Source organism: Oryzias latipes, chromosome 10, assembly GCF_053564925.1.
Source record: "Oryzias latipes strain Hd-rR chromosome 10, Olatipes_Hd-rR_3.1".
In the NCBI taxonomy this organism is placed as follows: domain Eukaryota; kingdom Metazoa; phylum Chordata; class Actinopteri; order Beloniformes; family Adrianichthyidae; genus Oryzias; species Oryzias latipes.
Window position 1 is genome coordinate 2,830,539 of NC_136246.1, and position 24,191 is coordinate 2,854,729.

At 39.0% G+C, this 24,191-nt stretch overlaps 1 protein-coding gene across 1 annotated transcript in view; it reads left to right on the plus strand.

Annotated features, from left to right (window-relative positions):
* fstl5 (follistatin-like 5) overlaps positions 1-24,191 on the plus strand; it is a 256,580-nt gene that overhangs the window by 72,397 nt on the left and 159,992 nt on the right. The window contains exon 4 of the mRNA XM_078953833.1: positions 8,813-9,061. Coding sequence (XP_078809959.1) covers positions 8,813-9,061 — 249 coding nt within the window. The remainder of the gene's footprint in view (positions 1-8,812; positions 9,062-24,191) is intronic.

Sequence of the window (24,191 nt, forward strand, 5' to 3'; positions counted from 1 at the left end):
TTATAACTTTAAAAGGTCATGCTAAAACAAAAAATCATTACTTTCATTTACATATAAACTTCTGTGCTTCAGAGCACACCCACGTGAGAAAATGAGTTTCTCCTACATAGCACAGCGCGAAGCGGATTATCCTACCGGTGGACGGTTACAGAGCCTTCTGCCACGAGGGTTTCCCATGCAAAAAACAATTTTGGACACCCCATCTCTCCAAATGTCCTTACACTTGGAGGGATAGTAAGAGGCCGGAGGGGTAGGGAAAGAATTCAGATTCGGCCTTGGTCATTAATTTTCTGCTGTGCTGAGCTGTCACTATTACCGGATAGTGAGTTTTGTGGTACTTACTATAATTAGGAGTTCAGCTCCCAGTTGCTCTTTAACAAGCGCCCAGTAGGAGTTTGGTTTGAAGTCAAATGGAACACTCTGCGTCATGGATTATTATCGAACCGTATAAAAAAAGGGGGGCGTCAATAGTTGACTGCTGTGTTCTTTATTTGTCCCTGATGTTAACTGAGCAGACAGCTCGGCGTGCATACTGATGGGAAATGACTGACCCTATGAGTAGCAAAGAATGCTAATCTGCATAACACAAATCCACATAATAGTCATTATGCAAGTACGCCTCAGGGTATTAATAAGCTAACCAATGGACTGACTCCTGTTGGGTGACAGTGCTCACTCTTGAACCTAATCTAAATCCTTCGTGATTGCTGTTGGATAAATGAGTTTAGGAAGAAGTGGTGTTTCAGGTTGATGGAAGCACTTTTATTCAATTTAACACTCACATTTGAAAGCTAAAAGTCCATTAGTTTTGAAATCTTCTTAATGAGGACCATGTGGTTTGTATAACAAAAAAATGTCCATAGAAGATTTTTTCATTTTATTTCACTTGTTTTACTTTAAAAATTTTCTGCACTTTTGAGGATTTTATCTCCTAAAACAGGCAAATATAGATCCCTCACGGATCCGGATCAGGTTGTATGCACTGCGCCAGTCCGGTTTGGTTAAATATCGTGCCATGCGCAGTTGTTCCAGAGATGAAGGGGCCGATGGCAGTGGATATCTGTATTTCACCGTGACCTCACTAAGATTACGTTAATCGATGCAGGGCCAGAAACTAGCTTAGAAGCCTGCGGAGGCAGGAGATGTGTGGGGCCGATGAACCCCTTCTTCAGTTCCTCCTGAATGTAGGCCTGCATGGCTTCTGTCTCTCAATCTCAAACTCAAACTTTATTTATTTATATAGCGCCTTTCATTTCAGTTAAAAACACAAAGCGCTTCACATAAAAGCAGATAAAACAGTCATAAAAACCGAAAATTGTTAAAAACAGCAAACAAAGGACAATCACACAAAGATGGGATCCCTCCCTCACCCCCCCCCCCCAACCCACCCACCCACACCCCACCTACCCAGTTCCCCCCGTAGAACCCTGAACAGAAACAAAGAACTGCAGCTTAAAGAAGGTCTGGCTTGGTACAGCTGTGAGGAAACAATATGATATGATGGGGATCCATTCATTCCAAGGCCCAGCCCGACCACAGGAGTCACTACCACAGCGCCCGCACAGCACAGAGCAGCCCAGGGCCCACTCCATGGCTATTAGACCACAGAGCGGGACCCCAGCCCGTCCAACGAGAACGGGCACTGCAGCAACAGCACCCCCTACAGGTCAAGTCGGTGGTGCCCCAGAAAAATGGATCCCCAAGAGGAAGCACTGGAGTTAAAAACATCAGAATAAAAATTATCATAAAATAACAACAATAAAAATAGAAAAAAGATAAAAAATAAAATAAGATTTAACAATTTTAGTAATTAAAAAATAAAATAACAATAAAAATAACTAAATAATATAATAATTAAATAACTAAATAACAATAAAAAGAATAGCATATTAAAAACAGAGATAATAATAGTCCTTACAAATAAATAAATGAATAAATACGTAAATAAATAAATTAATTAATAAATAGATAAAAAATAAAAAGACATAGGAAATGATCAAAGTCATGTAAAAGCAGGACTAAAAAGGTGGGTCTTGAGCCTCTTCTTAAAAACCTCTATGGTCTCTGCAGCCCTGAGACTCTCTGGCAGGCCGTTCCACAGGCGAGGGCCGTAATGGCAGAATGAAGCCCCACCGTGTGTCTTGGTCCTCAACTTAGGGACAACCAAGAGGCCAGTGCCAGAGGACCACAGGGTCCGCGAGGGTTCGTATTTTAAAACAATATCATTTAAATAAGAAGGACCAAGACCATAAAAACATTTATAAACCATTAAAAGAACTTTAAAATCAATCCTGAAACGCACAGGGAGCCAATGCAGCGATTTTAAAATAGGTGTAATGTGTTCCCGCCCTCTGGTCTTCGTCAGAACTCGTGCCGCAGAGTTCTGTAATAGTTGCAGTTTTCTGGCTGTGACAAGGGGAACAGCCTACCTTTGGCAGGAGTGGTAACAGGCTGGTGTTAAACCTTTAAGACCAGAGACGTACCCTAACTCCTTACGCGATCAACATGAGTTTGTTGATTTGCAGAGAAAAGCGGCTTTGCACTGGTAAGCCACATTTTGAAGCAACTTTTCACTGATACACAACACATTACTAACATCAAGTACTGCATATCGGCGCAAATCCGCGTTTCTCTGCTACAGAAGTAGCTGGTTCGTGTTGATCGCATTTAGGGTTGAAAAGTAATGGGAATTGAAGGAATGTAAACACTGTGGCTAAAGCTCTGGTTTAAAAGGGTGAAGAGTTTCACAAATATCAACACTTTTCTTAATATCAATTTTAAAAGGGATGAAACAATTAGCATTTTTTTGGCCCATTTTAAGGTCATCATGCATACTACACCTTTATTTTGTACTGGAGACCGTAACAGTTACCATGTATTTACACTAAAAGTTTTTGATAAAAGGTGCTTTGATTTTGAAAACTCGTGGAATGGCTAATGATGTCTGGGCGCCATCTTGTCTGCAGCTCGGTCCTCTTCAGTTAATCAGACTGCCTTCTCCTGGGGAGGGCGTGGCAGGTCTCAATGTCAATTATTCCAGAGAAATCCTATTAGACTTAAAAACAAGTCTTCACCTGTTGCTCAGTAGATCTCTTCTCCACCTCTCACGGTTAGGGTTTGCTGCGTGCTTATTTGACCAGGGTTTGATCTTTAGTTTGGGGTTGACCAGGTACTTGTTTCTGGAGTGTTGCTCCAAGTCGTCCACTTGTTTAGGGAGTTCTTCAATTTGTTGTCTTTCTGTTCATTCAGGGATCAACAGAATTCTCAAGAACATGAGAAGCAAAAAGTCACTGAAAAGCCAATAATAGCTGAGGTCACAGCCACCAAAAATGATAATTTAAAAATTAGTTTTAGAATATTTTTCTTAACCTTAAATTTATAAGAACAACTAAAAACGCATTTTCTAATCAACACGATTCGAGTCTTCGAGTCTTTTTTTCTGCTATCTTTGTTAATACATTGGTGCCCAAATTGTCCAAAGGACCTGACTAAATGAGGATGAGCATCTCAGCACTTTAGTTAGGGTTAGTGGCTGATGAAGTGTGCATTATCAGAAATCAACGCACGATGTGGAAGCCTGAACTGTCCTCTGCTTCGCGTCGAACGGTTGCTTCCGCGGATTGCATTAATGCTGATAACGCATACTTCGAAGGCCATTAACCTGCTTATACCATAATCATTTTTCTCACTTACAAAATAAATAATTATTCAACCAGTTTTTTAGTACTTTATTCTTGTTGTTTTTCGTTTTGGATCGCTTTTTTCCTAAAAAGCGGACTATTTGTTGCGTGGTCCGCCGCTCCGACGTCTGATATTGACTTCAGCGGCAAAAAAAAGCGATATATAAGCTGATTGTCATGATGGGTCATATAAAGCATCAGTTAAGAGAGAAAGTTCACCTCTTACTGCTTGTTTTTGTCCAGATGATGAAGCAAATATTTGTTTTAAAGAAGCCGACGCAGGGATACAGAACACTCAAGCTATGTGACTGGAACTCTTTTTTTAGGTTCTTAGGTTCAGCCAATCAGAATCGAGTATTCACTTATACCATGGTATAAATATTGAGAATCATCTGTTGGAGCCCCCCCCCCCCCCCCCCCCCCCACACACACACACACACACACCGACACACATACACACCAGCTGGCAGCAGCTGAGCTTTACTTTGTTCTTGATCCATAGGCAAGGCAAGGCAAGTTTATTTGTATAGCACAATGCTTCCAGAAAGTCATTCAAAGTGATTCACAAAACAGGAAAATGCATTAAAATCACAATACATAATAGTGAAAAGATTAAAAATACATAATCATTATAAACTTTACTTTAAAAGAAGGGAAAGAGAAAATAACATGAAAAGAGGTGTGGATAAGGACCCTTATAAACACGGTCAAACAGGAATGTTTTGAGTCTAGATTTAAACCTTAACACAGTAGAGGCCTGTCTCACAACCTCAGGGAGACTGTTCCAGCTTTTAGCTGCATAAGATTGAAATGTGGATTCCCCTTGTTTAGTCCTGACTCTGGGCCCCCACAGGAGGTGGGGGCTCAGAGTCCCAGATGGTTCATATGGCACTAACATGTCAGAGATGTACTTTGGTGCGCGGCCATGGAGAGACTTGGAAACAAGCAGAGCTGCTTTAAAGTCTATTCTTTGAGCTGCAGGAAGCCAGTGCAGAGACCTGAGCACATGACTGATGTGATGGTTCTTCCTGGTTCTAGTCAGGACTCGAGCAGTACAGTTTTGGATGTACTGAAGCTGTTCTACAGCTCGTTTGGAGAGGCCAGTGAGCAGGTCATTACAGTAATCTAAGCTTCTGGAGACAAATCCATGAATAAGTATCTCCAGGTCTGGCTTTGACACAATTTTTTTGATTTTGGCAATGTTTTTCAGATGGTAAAATGCTGCTGATGTTACTGACTTGATATGGCTGTTAAAGTTCAGGTCCATGATTACCCCTAGGTTTCTGACTTTATTCGAAGCTTTTACAAACAGAGAATGAAGGGAACTGCTGACACTTTCTCTTTGTTTCTGTGGACCAAAAACAATGACTCAGTCTTGTCTGAGTTTAGCTGGAGAAAGTTGTTTTGCATCCAAGCACTGATCTGTTGAATGCAACAACTGAGTGAATCCACCGGCCCATATTCACCTGCTGTCAGTGACACATAGATCTGAGTATCGTATGCATAATTGTGCTAAGATATGTTATTACTGTGAATTAATTGACCTAGTGGCAGCATGTAGAGGTTGAACAATAGGGGTCCCAGGATTGATCCCTGGGGCACACCATAGTTCAAGGCCATGCAGTCTGAGACACAACCTCAATTTCAACAAAATATTTCCTGTCTTCTAGATAGGACTTGAACCAACTAAGGGCAGATCCAGAAATTCAAACCCAGTCTTAGAGTCTGTATAAAAGGATCCTATGATCAACAGTGTCAAAAGCAGCGCTCAGGTCTAGCAGGATTAAGACAGTGACTCTGCCATCATCAGTGTTCAGGCGGATGTTGTTGGTTACCTTGATAAGAGCAGTTTCTGTGCTATGATGGGATCTAAAACCTGACTGGAAAACATCAAATGAATTGTTTATTAAGAGAAAGTCAGTGAGCTGTTTGTTGGCAAATAACTTTTTCATAGACTTTTCCTAAAAATGTCAAATTTGAGATGGGTCTGTAATTGTTTAATATTGTGACATCAAGATTGCTCTTCTTCAGGAGAGGTTTAATAACTGCAGTTTTTAAGGCCTCAGGAAATCCATACAGGCTTTGGTTCTTGCATTTTGGTTATTTTTTTGTAAATAGTCTTTATTTTATGTAAATAAAGAAGAAATGTTCAGCCTGCTATGTTCAGCCTTGGTCTTTTTTTAAAATAGTTTTTGAGTTGTTAGTGTATTTGCTTGTTTTTCTTCTTACCTTTATGATCCGATCCATCTTTTTACTAGTCCTTTGACAGGAGTGTTACAAGAGCAAATGTCTTTGTACATATTTTTCTATGGGCATGCTGCAAGCAAGTGGTCAATGCAAACACTTATAAAACATGCAAGGATAACTGAGAGTAAAGTAGGTGAGATATAGATGTGCATAGATCCCAACCCCAAATCTTGCAGACTGTGCAAGGGTCCTATAGGTGCTATTCATGTGATAAATGTGGCCCCCTGAGCATACAGCAATGACAAAAAAAATAAGGTGCATGAACCTATATTAGCTCCATGGGCTCACAGAGAGATCTACAACCTTGATATTTTGTGTGGGTTCTGTGTGTAACCCGTACGGGTTTGCCCAATCTTTTGCTCGCAGGTGGCCCATATCTGGCCATATGAGCAGTTGTGACTAATACTACTAACAACTATTGTGTCAAAAGGGCACCAAACGACATAATGCATACATAAATATATTTAAATGTGTTAAAAATTAAAATTTGAACAAGAAAATATGTATTTTAACAGATAATGGACACCTTCACACTTGCTCTCAGAACATGTTTCTCAGGCATTTTTGTTTTACTACACACAGATTAAATGAGAGCAGTGATATAACACCGTTTGAGAAGGTGCAACTGTTTTTGAATAGAATCCAAGTCATTATAAGCTATACCCAGAAAACAGAAGGGCACAGAATAAATGGCTGTGTCAGGTCTATCCAGGGCCTGGTGGTGCACACGGAGCAGATCATGACTGTGATGCTATTTTTCATATAGGCATTCACAGAAACCCAATACAATGACTAATGAATATGATGACCTAGCGTAAGGTAGTGAATAAGGAGTGCACTTCTTGTTCCACTGAGGTCTAAAAGCCACCAAAATAAGACAAAGGATATGCTGGGGTTGTATGGTTTAAGAGCAGCTGCAAGACAGAAAGGCAGGTGAAATTCAGCGAACTGTGGCACTGGGTGTCATTAATAAAGCTATGTGGTGTCATTAATCATTCAAACACACTGTACAGTTCTTTGTTAAGGTTCTGGGCAGTCATTTCTTTATCAGGGCAGAAGCAGAGAGCACCTAGTGGCAGTTAGTATATCTCATTTTTTATTTTCATTTTTTATTTATTACCCAAGCGCAGTGATTTTTTTTTTTATAGATGAAGGTAAGAGTTTGTATAGTTCTGTTTATTTTTTAAATATGTCTATCATATTCTTGCCTGTTTTCTAATCTGTTGTACGAAAAGTTTACAGAAAATGTTATTAATCATTATATTCAACAGTGATGTCTGTCCTACTACTAGCTCCAGATAAATCTTCTAAATAGTCTGAAGGCAGTTTAATTTAAACAGCCAACAGGGAGCTAAGTCTGTGCATAGGCATTGTCAGACAGAATTAGTGGTTTCCAAGGTTTGATTGGGTCTTGAGGACTTTTGTGGTCTTAGGCAAAAGTGGAAAAAAGTGGGTTTGCTTGCCAGGTTTTTTTCAATTTTGGTCTAGAAGATTGGACAGAATTTTTTTTTATTTTATTTTATTATATGTATCTCACAATGGGAAATTTGACCCATCCCCTGGGGGAGCGGTGAGCTGGGCTTACCCATGGGCCCTCACTGGATAACAATAGCACATAAAAGACAACTAAAATGACTAAAATAGGAACCACATGCAGCATAAATAAATTAGAACATGGGATATTATCGTGTACAGATGTATATTTAAGGGTTTTTTGCTGTTCATTTTTTTTTGTAAGATGACACCAGTTTTGTTTAGGTTGTGTTCAATGAAAAACGGTTGGTTTTGTGGAGCTTGTTGTGTGGTGATGCGGGGCTGGTCTTTAGAGCTTCCATTAATCAACACTGGCTTCACGGGAGGGATGATGTCTTTTACAGTTACAAACACAATGCTTGCCCTTCAGGAACAAAGGTCAGGTAGTTATGTAGTCCAATGTGGTTATTGAGCTAGTTCTGATAATGATACAAACAGTATAAAGTAAGGACAACCTTGTATGACAAAATGAGCGGGCACGCAAATCTAACATGCTTTAGTCCGATTTCTGTACTCTAAAACAGGTTAAACAGGTTTTATTAAACAAAATTATGATCATGCCATGTTTGACATTTACCCAAAATTAGCACATCAGACTATGGCAGATAGATTTGTCCCCAAGAATATTACTTTGCCAGTTTTTAAAGGATTGCATGGTCTATGACCTTTCTGCAGATGGAGTAGGTGGTCAAAAAAGCTAGATTATTTTACATGGAGTCATCGCCTTTCCCAGTGTTCATAATGTAACAGCAATGCCTTGAAAATTCTTTGGACTAATGGGACTTTTTTGTGTGCACAACACAACCCATCCTTTCTTTTAAAGGGCACTGTTGATAGTTTTTGAGCCTTTGTTGGTGTGGGTCTGCATGTACTGCATATACTCATTTGCGGACTGTCAAGTCCACTTTTGAGGGATTGATAAGACAAAACTGGTAAAAGTCCTTGGAAAATGTGTCCATGTGGAGTATTGATAAGCACTGACATTTAAAATGTGGGTCATTTGCAACACTAAATTCTGTCAGTTGCAGATGTTTTAGATGATTCTCCCATTTCTGAAATTAAGGGGGGCTCATTGGTTGAGGACCACTTCTCCCAGTGACACCAGAACAAACACACGCATGACAAACTAGATGGTACCATACTAAGGTATGGTGCTGGTGCTAAGGTAAGGTGCTGTCCATCTGACACAGACTCTGATAGGGCATCTACCAGGTGAGGCTGATGATGTTGACTATTTAAATTAGGAGGAATGAGGTTTGAGAGAACCACAAAACACGAGAATTTGAGCATTTTTGCGAATTGTGCTGTCGTCTTATCATTCCACCTCTGAACTGTACTCATTTCTTCCCCAGGTTTCTTTGGACACAGTGGCCTTTCGGGCCCATGTGAACATAAGTATTGTGGTTTGGGACGTCATTGTGTGGTCAACCATGAGACCAAACAAGGGGACTGTAAGTGTCTGGATCACTGCAAGCAACACTACAAGCCCGTGTGTGGTTCAGATGGGAAGCTGTATCAGAACCACTGTGAGCTCCATCGGGCTTCTTGTCTCAGAGGTCACAAGATTACCATCATGCACAGCGAGGAATGCTATTATAAAGGTAAGAGCTCATGTGCCCCTTCTCTCGCCATGATATATAGAACAAAGTTTTTTTTTTTGCAGTTGCTAAAGATCCCAAATGTGAATAGGTGATTGTTTTGCTGTAACTGTACTCTGGAACTATTTACCTCCAGAGTCACCGATAGTTACAGATTAAGGTTAAAAAAAAATTTTTTTTAGAATGGCATTCAACTCAGAACTCCACAGTAATAGTTTCCGTCATACCTGTTTTATCTAAAACATTCAAATTGTATTTAAGGCTTATTGTATTTTGTTTAATGACGTTTTAATTCATTTTATTTTGGAAAACATGTTAATAATGTATTGTATAGGGCAGTGCTTGCCAACCCTGGTCCTCGGGGCACACTGTCCTGCATGTTCTCTATTTTGCCCTGCTTATGCTCACCTGATTCAGCTCATCATCAGGCTATGCAGTCATCGAAGGCAGGTGTTGGATTGAAGAAATGCAGGACAGTGTGACCTGAGGACCAGGGTTGGGAAACAGTGGTATAGTGTTATGCAAAAACATATTGGGGGCTCTAATTTATTTCAGTTTAAATAACTGTTTTAATAATGAGAAACAAGAAAGTAAAACATCCTCCAAACAATGCGCAATTAATATGCTTTTGTTGTTCAAATATAAGTTGTGATAGAAAGGCAACATTCTCTTCAACTAATCTGCTTCTTTTCAGCATGATAAGAAATGCAAATAATGCAGTGTAAATGTATTTTTATTACAGAGCTATGATGTACACACAACTTTGGGAGGTTATGTTGCTCAAAGCAAACTTGACTCCATGGAACCGTCTGTGTTTTAATTGTGTCATGCAGTAATAATGATGATGTTTATCCTTGTGGGAGTACCACAAAGGAAAAAATGAAAAGCAACATCATAATCAGAGGGTACCTTTAGTGTTGTCAACAAAATAATTACCATGCAGTTAGGGCTGGGCGATATAGAAGGCGATATAGAAGGCGATATAGAATTCTTTGTACTATGAAATAGTCGTTTTCATATCGGGCACTAAAGATATTTATCACGATATAAACCAAATAACTATAGTTGTCAAATTTGAAGACTGCTCATAGGAGAAATGTATAATCATCAGCAGGTTGTTTAGATTTTAATTTTTATCTACTATTATACTTTAAACATAACAGATGCACTGAAGGAACATGATGCAACATTTTTTCAGATAACAAAGAATTAGATATTATTTTATATATATTACAAACTAAACAGAAGATTAAAGTAAAAGCTTTCAAGTTTCAAAGAGAAGATAAATACAACAGAATGCTAAGCTTGATCAGTTCCATTTAAAAAGAAAGCAATCATTCTACAAAAAGCGTTGTTTTTTTTTGTCAGATTTTAAATAACTGAATATGAATATGAACTAACCTTATTGTATTTATCAGCCACATGTCAATGTGGGCCTGTGAAAATACTGTCCGACTTTGAACCGGTTCGTGTTTACTTACAAACTTAACACTACAGGTGAAGGGTGAAGGGTGGAGCATGTCATGTGTGCGATTGTTTGTCTCCCGTACAGACGGTAGAGAAGGAGAAGACAAAAGAAATTCAATGAGAGCAGAACCAATAGACATGACTAAGTTTACGCAAACGTTTACTCACATTGTGGCGACTGACCCTCTAACTTTTACTTGCAACTGGCGAGTGTTATTTTGAATCCTTCAAAATAAAAGTCTATCATGATGGACTCATTCTTCTATGAAGAAAATGTTTGCAATATATTTAATTATCATTTTATCACCCAGCCCCACATGCAGTGTCTTTACCTTTGCATTTAGTTTTTATTAGTATATGTTTTGTGGAAAAAAGGAAATCCTTTTTTGTGCTTGAGAACTCTGATCTAAGGGGTGAAAGAATGATGACAGAAAAGTCCCTGCTGCTTGGCTGGTGTGTTCTAACCATTGACAGCTCTGGCGTTGAAAACAACCTTTGCTTTCCTCAGCCTTTAGAATCTAAACGGTCAAAGGATTTAAAGATTTTTGCAGGTCATTTTCAATGGAGGTAAAAAAGGGAAGTGAGTTGAATAGTCTAATGAGTTCCAGCACCCATCTCCTTAAAGAGCTGATTATTTTGATAGTTGAATGAGTAGGTGAAAGGGTTGAAGAGCTATCAAAAAGTGTACGGAAGAACAATAATAATAAACTATTAAAGAAGTGAAGAGAAACAGGAACACTATAGTGTGAATGTTGACACAGCATTCACACAATTTCCCCAAAATTACCAGCTTTGGTCCAGTTATAGAAATGCTTAAAACAAGAAAAGATAAAGATGCAACTGTTTTACCAGAAGAATCATCTCTTGTTTGTCATGTGGGGGTTTATGGTTACAGAACATCCTTTTTTCACCAACATTTACATTTGTTTTCTGTCCAGAAGAAAGCACGAGATTACAGGGGTTTGTAACGTGGCTGTAATCTATGGCCCAGTACAGTCAATGTGAAATAAAATATTAGAGGGCCAACCTGAAAGGAGTAAAAGAGTTTGTTTTGAGACGCACAGCTCAGAGGCAGGAGCAGGTGCCATTGCTGTGCGTTCATATTTCCCTGGAGAAGGTTGACTGTTCCCCAGCATTGATTGCATAAACACAGCAATTATTCTTGGTCTCTGGAAACAAAGCTGTTCTCCCTTCTGTAACACAAGGCACAAATGAAGTAGGAACTCTAAACACTTTTGTTTATTCATTTTAAAGAGAATAGCTGCTAAACACCACACATAAATGATTCCTAGCCTCATTTGCAAATTTCTCTCTCTCTTCTTTTTACTCTCAAATTATTGGATAAAGGCAGCTATTTTGGTGACTTAAGGTACATTGCAAAATATTTTACAAGTGGCTAAGAGTTAATAATTAAAGCATCCGTATCATCTCAGCTACAGAAAAAAAGTAATGTTAATCAATATTTCACCTTGTAGGTGACTGTTGTAATCAGCCTTTGTTATTTTCCCTGAGCTGACAGCCACCCTCCCTCCTCCTCTGCCCCCTAAATCCATTGACAGTGGAGGATGGGTTATTTGACCACTGTCAGGCAATCAATATCAGATCAAATGGAGCAAAAAGAGGGAATAAAAGCTCTTTTTTTCCCCCTCATTGTATCTCCCTCTCAGTCCAGACAGCTTGTCTTTTGCCTGTGACTGATTTGTGACTGAATGTTTCAGTGGATGAGTCCTCTTGAGAGAGGATACTGCTGCTTGCAGAGACTTAAATAAAAGTAAAAAGAAGAAAAAACAAAACAGCCGGAAGCTTTTTTGCTCCTCTGCAAAAAAAAGAAAGAAAAAAAAAAATCATCTTATACATATAACATAAATATTTACAACCAGACTCTACTCAGTTTTGTATAAAAATAACCGTTCATTGTTAAAGTTATAAAATAGTATTAATGGTTAGAACATAATACAGAACATTCAGTCAATCTGGTTATAAGTAAATTGATGTCAATAGATTTCAGTTGATATTAGTGGGATAACGCAGTCCCAAAAGCATTTTCAATGTCTCTCTTGATTATTTCTTTATATGCTCATTGTAGAAGCTCATTAGCACAGCATCATAAAAAAATAATAAAAAAACACTTCCATTCTCTTACTGTGAGCAACAAACTGCCTTGAGCAAAAGTAGTGTTGTTTCTTTATTTTTGTAAGACACTACAATCGCAACGGCAACAAGACCCATTCCCACCAGATGCATATGTAAATAAAAACCAGCATTAAACACAAATCCAATGTCTGCAACATTGTGGGAATACTAAGTATAAAAAAGGATCAATAGGACATTCAGATATTACTGCACAAATAGCAGGCTTTTCTGCCATTATACAGTGGTATGAAAAAGTTTGGGCACCTCCTATTAATTTTCAAGATTTTTCTTCATAAATCATTGGTTGTTAGGATCATCAGTTTCAGTGAAATATATCATATAGCAGATGAACACAGTGATATTTGAGAAGTGAAATGAAGTTCATTGGATTTAAAGAAACTGCAATGACATAAACAAAAATAGGCAGGTGCATAAATTTGGGCACCCCAACAGAAACATGCCATCAATATTTAGTAGATCCTCCATTTGCAGAAATGACAGCCTCCAATCGCTTCCTATAGCTTCTAATAAAGGCCTGGATTCTGGTTGAAGGTATTTTGGACCATTTCTCTTTGAAAAAATCTCCAGTTCAGTCAGATTTGATGGCTTCCGAGCATAAACAGCCCGCTTTAAATCCCACCACAGATTTTCAATAATATTCGTGTCTGGGACTGAGATGGCCGTTCCAGAACATTGGACTTGTTCCTCTGCATGAAGGCCTTTGTAGAATCAGAGCAGTGTTGAGGGTCATTGTCTTGAAGTATCCAGCCCCGGCGGAACTTCAACTTTGTCACTGATTCTTGAACATTGTTTGTAAGAATCTGCTGAGACTGACTGGAATCCATGCAACCTTCAACTTTGAGAAGATTTCCAGTACCTGCACTGGCCACACAGCCCCAAAGCATGATGGAACCACCACCAAATTTGACTGTGGGTAGTAAGTGTCTTGGAATGCTGTGTTCTTTGTTGGCCAAGCATACCGCCCCTTGTTATGTCCAAATAACTACATTTTAGTTTCATCAGTCCACCGCACCTTATTCTAAAATGAAGCTTCGTATCCAAATGTGCTTTAGCACCTCAAGCCACTCTGTTTCTTGCATGTGTGCAGAAAAGCCTTCTTCCGCATGACTCTTCCATACAGCATCTCCTTGTGCAAAGTGCGCTGAATGGTTGAATGATGTACAGTGACACATTATTTGCAGCCAGATCACGTTGTAGGTCTTTGGAGCTGTTCTGTGGGTTGAGTTGGATTGTTCTCACCATCCTCTGCCTATCTGAGTTTTTTCTGGGCCGGCCACTCCGGGCCTTTGCTTGAACTGTGCCTGTGGTCTTCCATGTTCTCACTATATTCCTCACAGTGGAAAATCACAGCTGAAATCTCTTAGCAAGAATTTTGTATCCTTCATCTAAACTATGATGATGAACAATCTTTGTTTTCAGCTCATCTGACAGCTGTTTTGAGGTTCCCATGTTGACATTCTTCAGAGAAAATGCAAAGAGGAGAAAAACTTGCTCTTGACCACCTTAAATACCTTTTCTCCTTATTGGCTTCACATGTGTATGTAGGTCAAGGGTCAATGAGCTTATAAAACACATTTTGTGTTCCAATAATTATTGCTAAAGGAAGTCAAATCAATAAAACAACAGGGGTGCCAAAATGTACACAACTGCCTGTTTTTGTTTAAGTAAATATTCTACCGTTTCTTCAAATCCAATAAATTTCATTTCACTTCTTAAATATCACTGTGTTCATCTGCTATATGATATATTTAATTGAAACTGATGATCTGAACAACTGATGATTTATGAAGAAAAATCTTGAAAATTATCAGGGGGGCCCAAACTTTCTCATAGCACTGTACAACATATTTGGCTAGATGTCTATTTCCTCTTGAGATAAAATTGTCTATTCTATAATTAATTAGTCAGTCATTGCTCTAATTGGCATTTTAATGCTAATCTGTCACAGGGCACACACTCACTCATACATACATGCACATCTAAGGACACTTTAGAGCAGGTTTCAAACTCAATTGAACAGGGTGCCAAATCCAAAACCCATTTTAGGTTGCGGGCCGAACAGAATACATACTTATTGAACACACTAAAACTAAACTTTTAAAATGATAAATATGGTTAAAAAACAGACATGAATGTAATTCTGGGATACATCTACTTAAACCATAATTAAATTATAAATTGCTCTCCATTGAAAATAAAAACCTTTCAAAATGATAAAAACTCAAAATAAAGTGAATGTTAAAATAAAATAAAAAACCTCTTTATCTTTACTTTTTGTCTTTTTATACAAAAAAAGGTTTTTAACATATTTAGTTTATGTTATGTTATTATGTTTTACCATATCCCCAAAGATTTTGCTATCCATAAAAATAGATCCTTTCAAAATTGTACATATATGAACATACTACAGAACAAAACAAACAAAACCTGGAAATAGTACTTAAATTTGGCTTTTCAGCAATTACAAATCAAATCATTCCATTTTCTTTGCTCTTGTGTCATTTTATCAGAGCTGGACTCCTGGTATCAATTTTTAGCATCGAGCTGGTTAGCGTTTGCTGTGTGAGGTTCAGTGTCTTTTGTAAAATGTATCGGAGTGCTTTGATTTTTAAAAACTTGTTAATATAATTTTAGGTGTTAATAAAACATGAAAAACTAGATCAAATAACTGAATCACTAGAGATTACTCCAAAAATATTTGGTGTTTTAACACCTTAACCTTTAGCCTCCTTAGCATCAGTTTTATGTCAGATAGGCTATTAACACTAAATGAACGATAGACAAACATAAAACACATAACCCAGTTTAATAGGGATTACTCAATCTGCTCAGTGCCCTGTTTCACCTCACAGCCTGCATCGTATTGTAAAGGAAACACGCAAACTACAGCGATTTTGAGGATTGATTCAAACTCATTCATACTATTTACATTTAGAGAACAGATTAGTATTTGTATTTTATCATTAGTTCCTCATGATGGAGAGGATAGTTTACAGGTGAAACACTGGCTCGCCTGCCTCCCCTGACCTCATACTCCTCCTCAGACGTGTTTCAGGAACCCCCACACTGAACCCAAACCCACCCACATTAAGTCCACCCACCTAAAGCCTCCTCCACCAAATTTTACCCTCTACAGAATAATGTCCCAAATGTACCGTTGTCCTGGAACCTCCAAACCCCGACTCGTCCATCAGATTGCCAGATGGCAAAGCATGATTCATCACTGCAGAGAAGGCGTCTCCACTGCTCCACAGTCCAGTGGCGGCTTGCTTTCCACCACTGCATCAACGCTTTGCATTGCACTTGGTGATGTGTGTCTTGGATGCAGCTGCTCGGCCATGGAAACCTGTTCCATGAAGCTCTCTGTGTTCTGTACTTGGGCTAATATGGACGTTTCATGATGTTTGGAGCTCTGCAGAAAGTCGTCGACCTCTTTGCACTATGTGATCAGCATCCGCTGACCCCTCTTCATCAGTTTATGTGGTCTACTACTTGGTGGCTGAGTTGCTGTTGTTCCCAAACTCTTCCAGGTTGTTCTGATAGAGATGACAGTTGACTGTGGAAGATTTAGGAGTGAGGACATTTCACCACTGGATTTGTGGCACAGGTGGCGTCCTGTGACAGTTCCACGCTGGAATTCACTGAGCTCCTGAGAACGGCCCATTCTTTTACAAATGTTTGTGAAACAGTCTGCATATCTGAGTGATGATTTTATACACCTGTGGCCAGAACAAGAGCTTAGGACACCTGATTCTGATCATATGGATGGATGAGACAATACTTTTAATAATATGGTGTATGACTGTTATTGATAAGTTAGGTCTGTTCCATTTTAAAAGCAAACACAGCCAGAAAGATCAGTGCACAAAAGTTGTTTAAAGCAAGCAACCTCAACTCAAAGATGGAATCAGGAACTGTGAGGAGGATGAGTTTACTTCAAGAGCGCAGACAGAGATTTTAACATCAACAGAGCATTAGAGACGTTCTAAATGTGATAGAAATGTTTTAAGATCCAGCACAATAATACATAACCTTTATATTGTTAAAGTGTGCTTTAAAATATTTTAAAACTATGTTCCTGATTAAAGCTAGAAAGATCCTCACATTGATTCCAGTCTGGTCCTTCTTACCTGGTTAAGCCATATTTGAAGCAATCAAACAAGGGGAAGGGCAGCAGTAAGCTACTACCTGTCTCCTAATGTGCTCAGATATGTTACAGCTCTGTTTAGGTTAAATTAACTTTTTTGGGTGCTTTGCTTGGCATGGTGTACCACCTTAACTGGTACTTTTTGTTGGTGTAGGGATGTGAGAGATTGAAAACTCAGAGGGATTCAGACTCAGGAAAGTGTAATTAAAAGCTCGGTTGAGGTGGATAAAGACACACAGCTGCACCAGAAGAAAGGCCAATGTGGCCATGTCTCCCAAAAACTAAAGATAGAGGAGAAATATTTCTAGTTATTACAAGGAAAATGAAAGCAATCAATCTTACTTAAGTTGTGTGGTCATAATTTTGACTGACATGAGTATGGCAGACAGCAGTGGCAGGAGACATAGTACGGTAAATGGTTAATCAGAGCTAGAGAAGGAGCTTATTAATATTCCTGTGTGTCCAAATAGAGGCAACAGTAAGTGGCTTAACCAATACCAGGGGGTTTGAGGATTTAAAGAATGTCTTGAAATAAAGTTTTTCTTGCAATTATTGGTGGTGTTGAATTTTTCGAGTAGGGAGTGAGGGAAGGAAGGGATCTGTAGCCAACAATATACAGATAGATCCAACTAACTCAAAAGATCTGACAGACTTGACTTTTAAGACAAGAAAAGTGAGCCCTGAGTGGCCTTGGCAGAAAGCAATGAACAACCACCTGATTTACAACTTTAGATATTGGAAATGGACCAATAAACCAGGGAGCCACCCACTGTGGGAGGGAGGAGTCTGCTTTTTGCTGTTCAAATATGTACTGTGCCCATAATGATGATTAATAATCTATAGTCCAGATTAAAATGCATGAGGTCACCAGGCCTGATGGATGTGCCTGGGCAGACAGCACCAAACCAAACCAAACCTTCCAGGGTGGCAAAGAGTTTGGATCAACAGTGGCATAATCTTCGACATCATAGACCATAAACAGCCACCAGAATCTCTTATGGATTACGGATCGATAGATACAATGATTGATTGATTTCAAGCATTGTAGTCAAAGCAATAAAGAATGTACACAGATATATCAAACTCATTACAGAAATGTTGAAATGCATAGATGAAAAAAAGACAGAAAACAAACAAACAAAAAAGACAATTAAATCCCATTTGCTTAATTAAATACAGTGATCATTAACTAAAGTCATGCAGAGCTTGATTTATTGCTTGAAAAGGAGTGGGAAGAAATATAATCCCACCTGTACTGGGTTAACACATTTTATAGTTTTACAGTTTTTGTAATCCAGTTGTGATCTTTTAAAGTTACAAAATCAAGTCCCTTATAATGATTAATTATCTTCAGAAAACATTAACTCATGATTTTAGTAAACAGTAACAGTGCCGATATGTAATAATAATTGATTATCATTAGAACATATCATCACATTAAACCAGTAATTAAAACTACAAATTGAAGATCATGTAAAAAAAATCAGTAGCTTATTGATCGTAATTAAAACATTTCAGTGATCATTGAAAAACCCTTCTTTATCCTGGATGCCAGTAGAGGCTATAGGCATTGAATCAGACAATCCAGATAATAACTGGGTAAAGGGCAACAAGTACAACCAAACTGAAGGACATGGAGCAGAAATGATGGCTTTGAGCAGTCTTTGCTATCCATCACACGTTAGGTCTGTCTTGTATCAACTTTGAAATTCTTACTTCCTTATTGATAAAAGAGGGAGAAATGGAAGCGCTTAAAATATAAACAATACCTGGCCTTGTTAACGTTCAACCACTTAGCGTATGTTAGTATTCAAAAGTTTTGTCATCTGAAGGCTAGCTATGAATGTTGAGCACCCTCCAGTGATGTAACTCCCCCACCGCTAAACTGATCCCTGACATGATAGGTTTATTCTGTGGAGGAGAGCCAAGGAGAGAAATAGGCACAAAGATTCACTTGATTGTCAGAGACATGCCCTTGAGATAGTATAGCTCCAACTTCTCTGCATGAGTTGTCCATCTCCACAATAAAAGGTTGTTTCATCTGGACAGAAAATAACAAGAGTAGAAGTGAACATGTTTTTTTTTTTATTGTCTCATCAGCACTCTAAAATCCACAAAACATGCCTGTTTAATGGATGGATGTATACTCTATCCTTAACCCTTGTGCTGTCCTAGGCACTTTGACATTGGGAGTTGGGTCATCTAGACCCCACTAGACAGTGAACTGAACCTTTTTTCTTCAATGATTTGTGATCTTCACTGGTGTCCATGGATTACATGAAATCTTTCCACCTTTATCCACCTTTGTCATGGTAGGGAGAACACGTCAATGTAAGGGTGGGGTCATAGGATAGCACACGGGTTAAATACCCAATATGCTTTAGAGTCACAGTCCCCATTCACCCATGCACAGACTCATTCACACACTGCTGCCAAACACTAGTAATTCAATTCAATTTTATTTGTCCAGCCCAAATTCCCAACAACAGTCGTCTCAGTACCAACTTGTAACCATCAACAAGAGTGTGGTGTGGGGTTCAACATTTCCACCTTTGTCTGTCTTAACTTTTCATCTAGACACTATTAAGCCTATAAAAGATGTAGAGGGACGTGATATTAACACTTTTTCACCTTGAAAGTCTACTTAGGAGCAGGCAATACAAAGCCACCTTCATTCTGCCAATGTTCTTCTGAGTGGGACAAACTAAGATACATGAAAATTTTTTGTCTGTAACTCTCTAAGATCATTATTGGAAATATTTTCAAAATAGCAGCAGCATTAGCCCAAATTACATAACTTGATACTTGAAGTGTCCACCAGGGGAAAGGAATGCCATCTTCCACTTCAATAATTCAATAATGCTGTCTCTTTGTTCTGGAAAAGTTCAACACCAAAAGTCACCTTTGAGTCTGTCTTATTTTCTCTTGTTGATCCGTAAATCAATGTGCAAAACCTTCTTGCGATTGCTAAGCCCTGGTAAAAGAGGTCAAATAGCATGTAGTCATTCCAATCCCTGGCTGAGTCCTAAATTTGATACAGTAGTCATCCTCAGAACCAGGTCCTGTAAAGAGAGTTATTAATTTATCTTCAATGCTAGCAATCAGGACATCTAGAACCATCTAGTGTCTTAATGTTTTGATCCCTGTTCCCCCAGTCAACTGTTGTGTCCTTGGGCAAGACACTCCCCCCCTCCTTGCCTCCAGTGCTCCACTGGTGTGTGAATGTGCATGAATGTCCAGGTAATGGTCAGAAGGGCTATACTGGCAGCCACACCTCTGTTATTCTGCCCTAGGGCAGCTGTGGCTGCATGAGTAGCTCACCATCACAAAGTATGAATGAGGAGTGAATGAATAATAAAGACACATTGTAAGGACTTTGAGCGTCTGGAAAAGTGCAAAGAAATCAAATCCATTAATTATTATTATTATTATTGTTATTGTTATTGTTATTGAAAAGCTTTGAAAAAGTTTTAAACAAAGGCCAAACCTGTAAGTGTTATTCTCACACAGCAGTTTCCCTGTGGCTTTTCACCTTGGACACTTAGAGCAGGGGTGTCAAACTCATTTTGGCTACGTTCACACTGCAGGCTGAAACAACCCAATTCCGATTTTTTTTGCCCCTATGCGAACTGTATCTGATCTTTTCATGACAGTCTGAACGACACAGATCCGATCTTTTCAAATGCGACCCAGGCCACTTGGATATGTGGTCCTGAATCCGATATGTATCCGATCTTTTAAAATGCGACCTCCGTCTGAAGGGCCCGGCCACATGAATCCTACCCGTACGTCATCGATACGCTACAAACGTCATCATTCTGCGTTGAAGTAGGCGGAAACGGGAACATAAACATCAACCATGGTGGACGATGCTGCTAAGACCAGTCAGTGGAAGGGAAGCGAGGTCACCGATTTGATTCATATTTGGGGTGACAGCTCTATTCAGGCCAAACTCAAGGGCTTTTATCGCAACTTTTTTGAAAATGTTTCCAGCGAAATGGCCGAGCGTGGTGTTGAACCTTTCCCGTGATTACTTTTTTTCCTTTCCGACCATGGTCAGAACCGCGGGGGAGACCCTTCCCCAGGGGATCCTCCTTCGGGGTTCACTTCCCCGTTCGGACCCTCAGATTCTCCAGAGCGGGTTAATAAAGAGTCAATAGCAGTTCTTCTGGAGGAAGCTTTCTTTTATTACCGTTCTCCTTCCTCCATAACACACAACATAAATGCGCCCCCCCAACACACTTCTGCTGCCCCCTTTCACTCCCTCTTGCGCTGCACGCACTCTCTCCTCTCCTCTCTCTTACACACACGCGCGTGGCCCCAGCACATCCCCATCCCCATTCCCCACAGTGGGTACAGACGATCCTGGCTCCAATGCCTTCTTAAAATGAGAAAATTGTAATTGTGCTGGCTCCTTCGTAAAAATAAATGTAATAATGCAAAAAGAGCTCCGCTGTTGACAACACTGTTGTTGACATCCATTGTTAACATTAGCTACCACAAACAACGAGTGAATTTGTTCACCTTTGAGTACTCTTAGGCGCATGCGGGTCACTTCTGGGTCATTTCACGGTCACACAGGAGATCACAAAAGTTCGCATTTATTGGAAATGTGAACGGCCTCGCAAAAAAATCGAACTTTAAAAAAAAATCAGAATTGAGCATTAAGCCCTGCAGTGTGAACGTAGGCTTTGGTTCGGGGGCCACATTCAACCCATCTGATCCCAAGTGGGCCGGATCAGTAACATAAAACCAAAAAACTTTTTTTTTTTTACCCAGTTGGAAAAAAATGCCTCAACCAACATAGTAGCCTAATCATTTATTATTACATATTCATTCACCAAGGCCAATGGATCTTAAATGAAATGCATTTCACTTCAAAAAATTGGTTTGTTGAATTTTATACAGACATCTGACACTGAAGCAATCCCGATAATAAACTCAAGAGGTGCTACTGAAAAAAATAAAACACCCTTCCTAAAATGTAAATGCGCGAATAAATGAAAAATTAAACTAAATTAAACTTGCAAACATTTGTGAACATAAGAATTTGGAGTTAACCTCCTTTCTTTCCTGAAACTTCACCCCACCATCAATGTCAGGATTCAGATCCTGTGCAGAAACACATTTAGCCATTCAAGTGTGCAAAACACAATGAAATGTTCAAGAGTCTTTTCCTGGTTGATGCCTGAATTTTGTGGCGACACCTTCCTACTTTCTGACCTTTGATGGGGCGCCATCAGTGTCCAGGCTGACATCACGTGACCAGTTCACTCCGACATTGTCCAGCACATTAACTGGATAGCTGACTATGTCATCAGATGTTGTTGTGTCCATAAACTCCAGAAACGGCGCTGTGACGGTCTCTGCAACATCTCTATTAAATATGCACAACTGTACATATCTGTGATGTCAGCTTTCATCAAAAGTGACTGAAATTGCAATAAATGACTGGATTCCTTCATTTGGTGCCCAAGTCTCCTCAGGGATGTTGTATCTGATCGTGATCCTTGACAGACTCATGTTGGCAAAGATCGACTTCCTTTCGGGGCACAAGACTTCTGCAGCCTTCAGCTTTTTCCATAAGTTCACCATCTGAAAATGGTTTAGATGTTTGCTTCTTCTTGTCTGCAATAAGGTGTCTATCACTGCTCCATCACCGACATCACGGCTGCAGTAAATGCAGACGGTTGGTAAATCTTCTCTTTTCTTAACTTCAAATGGTGAAACGTTACTTTATGGTGAGTCTCATAGTGGTGCTGAATGTTATATTCCTGCGGCCTGTTGATGACATACCAAGCATGCAGGTTTAGCATTCAGCTCCGTGAACAAATGAAACTCTGTCCATTTTACCTGGAAAGCTTAGCACTCCACTTCCACCTTTTCTTTCTTTTTGAAAACATCTTGGTCATTAGTGTGTCACTGCTGATCATTTTTATAGCAACATAATAGTGGTGAGGCTCGCGGGGAACCAAACTGCATCTTACCCAGACACAGAGCTGTTAGGTTTTGCTTTTAGCACGTGCAGAGATTTACTCTTACTGACTCATGAATCCCAATTCATCACTGACTCAGTAACTGACTTGTCCCTGCTCCAGTTAGCAAACTACACTTGTAGAAAAAATATCCACTTTATTTTTCCTCAATTTTATCGTATTTATTTTTATTTATTGTTTTGTGTGCTAGACATGTTATTTTGTTCTTAAGAAAGAAAGAGAAATGTTTCCCTTTTTGCAAATCTATTCATTTTTCCTTTTTTCACACAATGACACGGGTGGTTTTTCAATCATCATTTTAGTTGTCGAAATTTCCCACTGTTGAGCTGCATTTTGAGCATTTCTAGCTGATTTATTGATGGTTTTTTAGTCTTTTCAAGTCCAAGTTTTTTTTCATGGTTTAGCAATTATGTTTGCCAATTTGTATAATGTTTACCCAAATAAAAAACTTGAAATCCTTCAACTATTCAAACAACTTCAACAGTTTACTAATCATTCTTGCTCAGGAAAACTTTAAATCCTTTAGTAATTTTAGTATTATGCATAACTTCAGCAATTTAAGCCAAGACCTTTGGCAAATTAATCAACATTTTCTGCATTTTCACCAAACAGCTACAGCATTTTCAGTTTCCACATTCAGCGCAACCCTTGTGCTATCCTAGGCACTTTAACATTGGGAGTTGGGTCATCTAGACCCACTAGACAGTGCTCTGAACCTTTTTTCTTCAATGATTTGTGATCTTCACTGGTGTCCATGGATTACATGAAATCTTTCCACCTTTATCCACCTTTGTCATGGTAGGAAGAACACGTCCATGTAAGGGTGGGGTCATCTAAGATAGCACAAGGGTTAAAGCATTCACACTTGCATTATTTTAGGTAATGCATGTGTCTTCTTTTCTTTGTATGTTTAGTGTTAACGCTGCCAAAGCTTTCTTTGTCTCTGTGAAACACTTTAAGTTGTTTGGATAATGTGCTAACAAAGCTTTTTTCCTTAATAAGCACAAATTAATTAAAGACCCCAAATAATTAACAATATGCTTAAATAAAGATGAAGTATATTAGGATATGATGTTAAAACATCAATAAATGCCCTCTTTAATACATTGTGTTAGACTGAGTAAGCAGCTTTGCACATAGAAAATTTTAAGTGTCACACAGTCAATAAGATATTAATTCAGCAAAAAACAGGTTGATTTTTATGTTTGCACAGACATGGAGGAAAAGTCTTGATGGGAAAGTCTAAGGAACAGCCATTTTGTTTTTACAGCTGTAAGTAATACGGTTCCCCAGGCTTCATGTCTGTACCCGTGTTTGTCTTTTATTAAGAGCTTTATTTTTCTCCACAAGGTAAAAGCTAGACCAACTG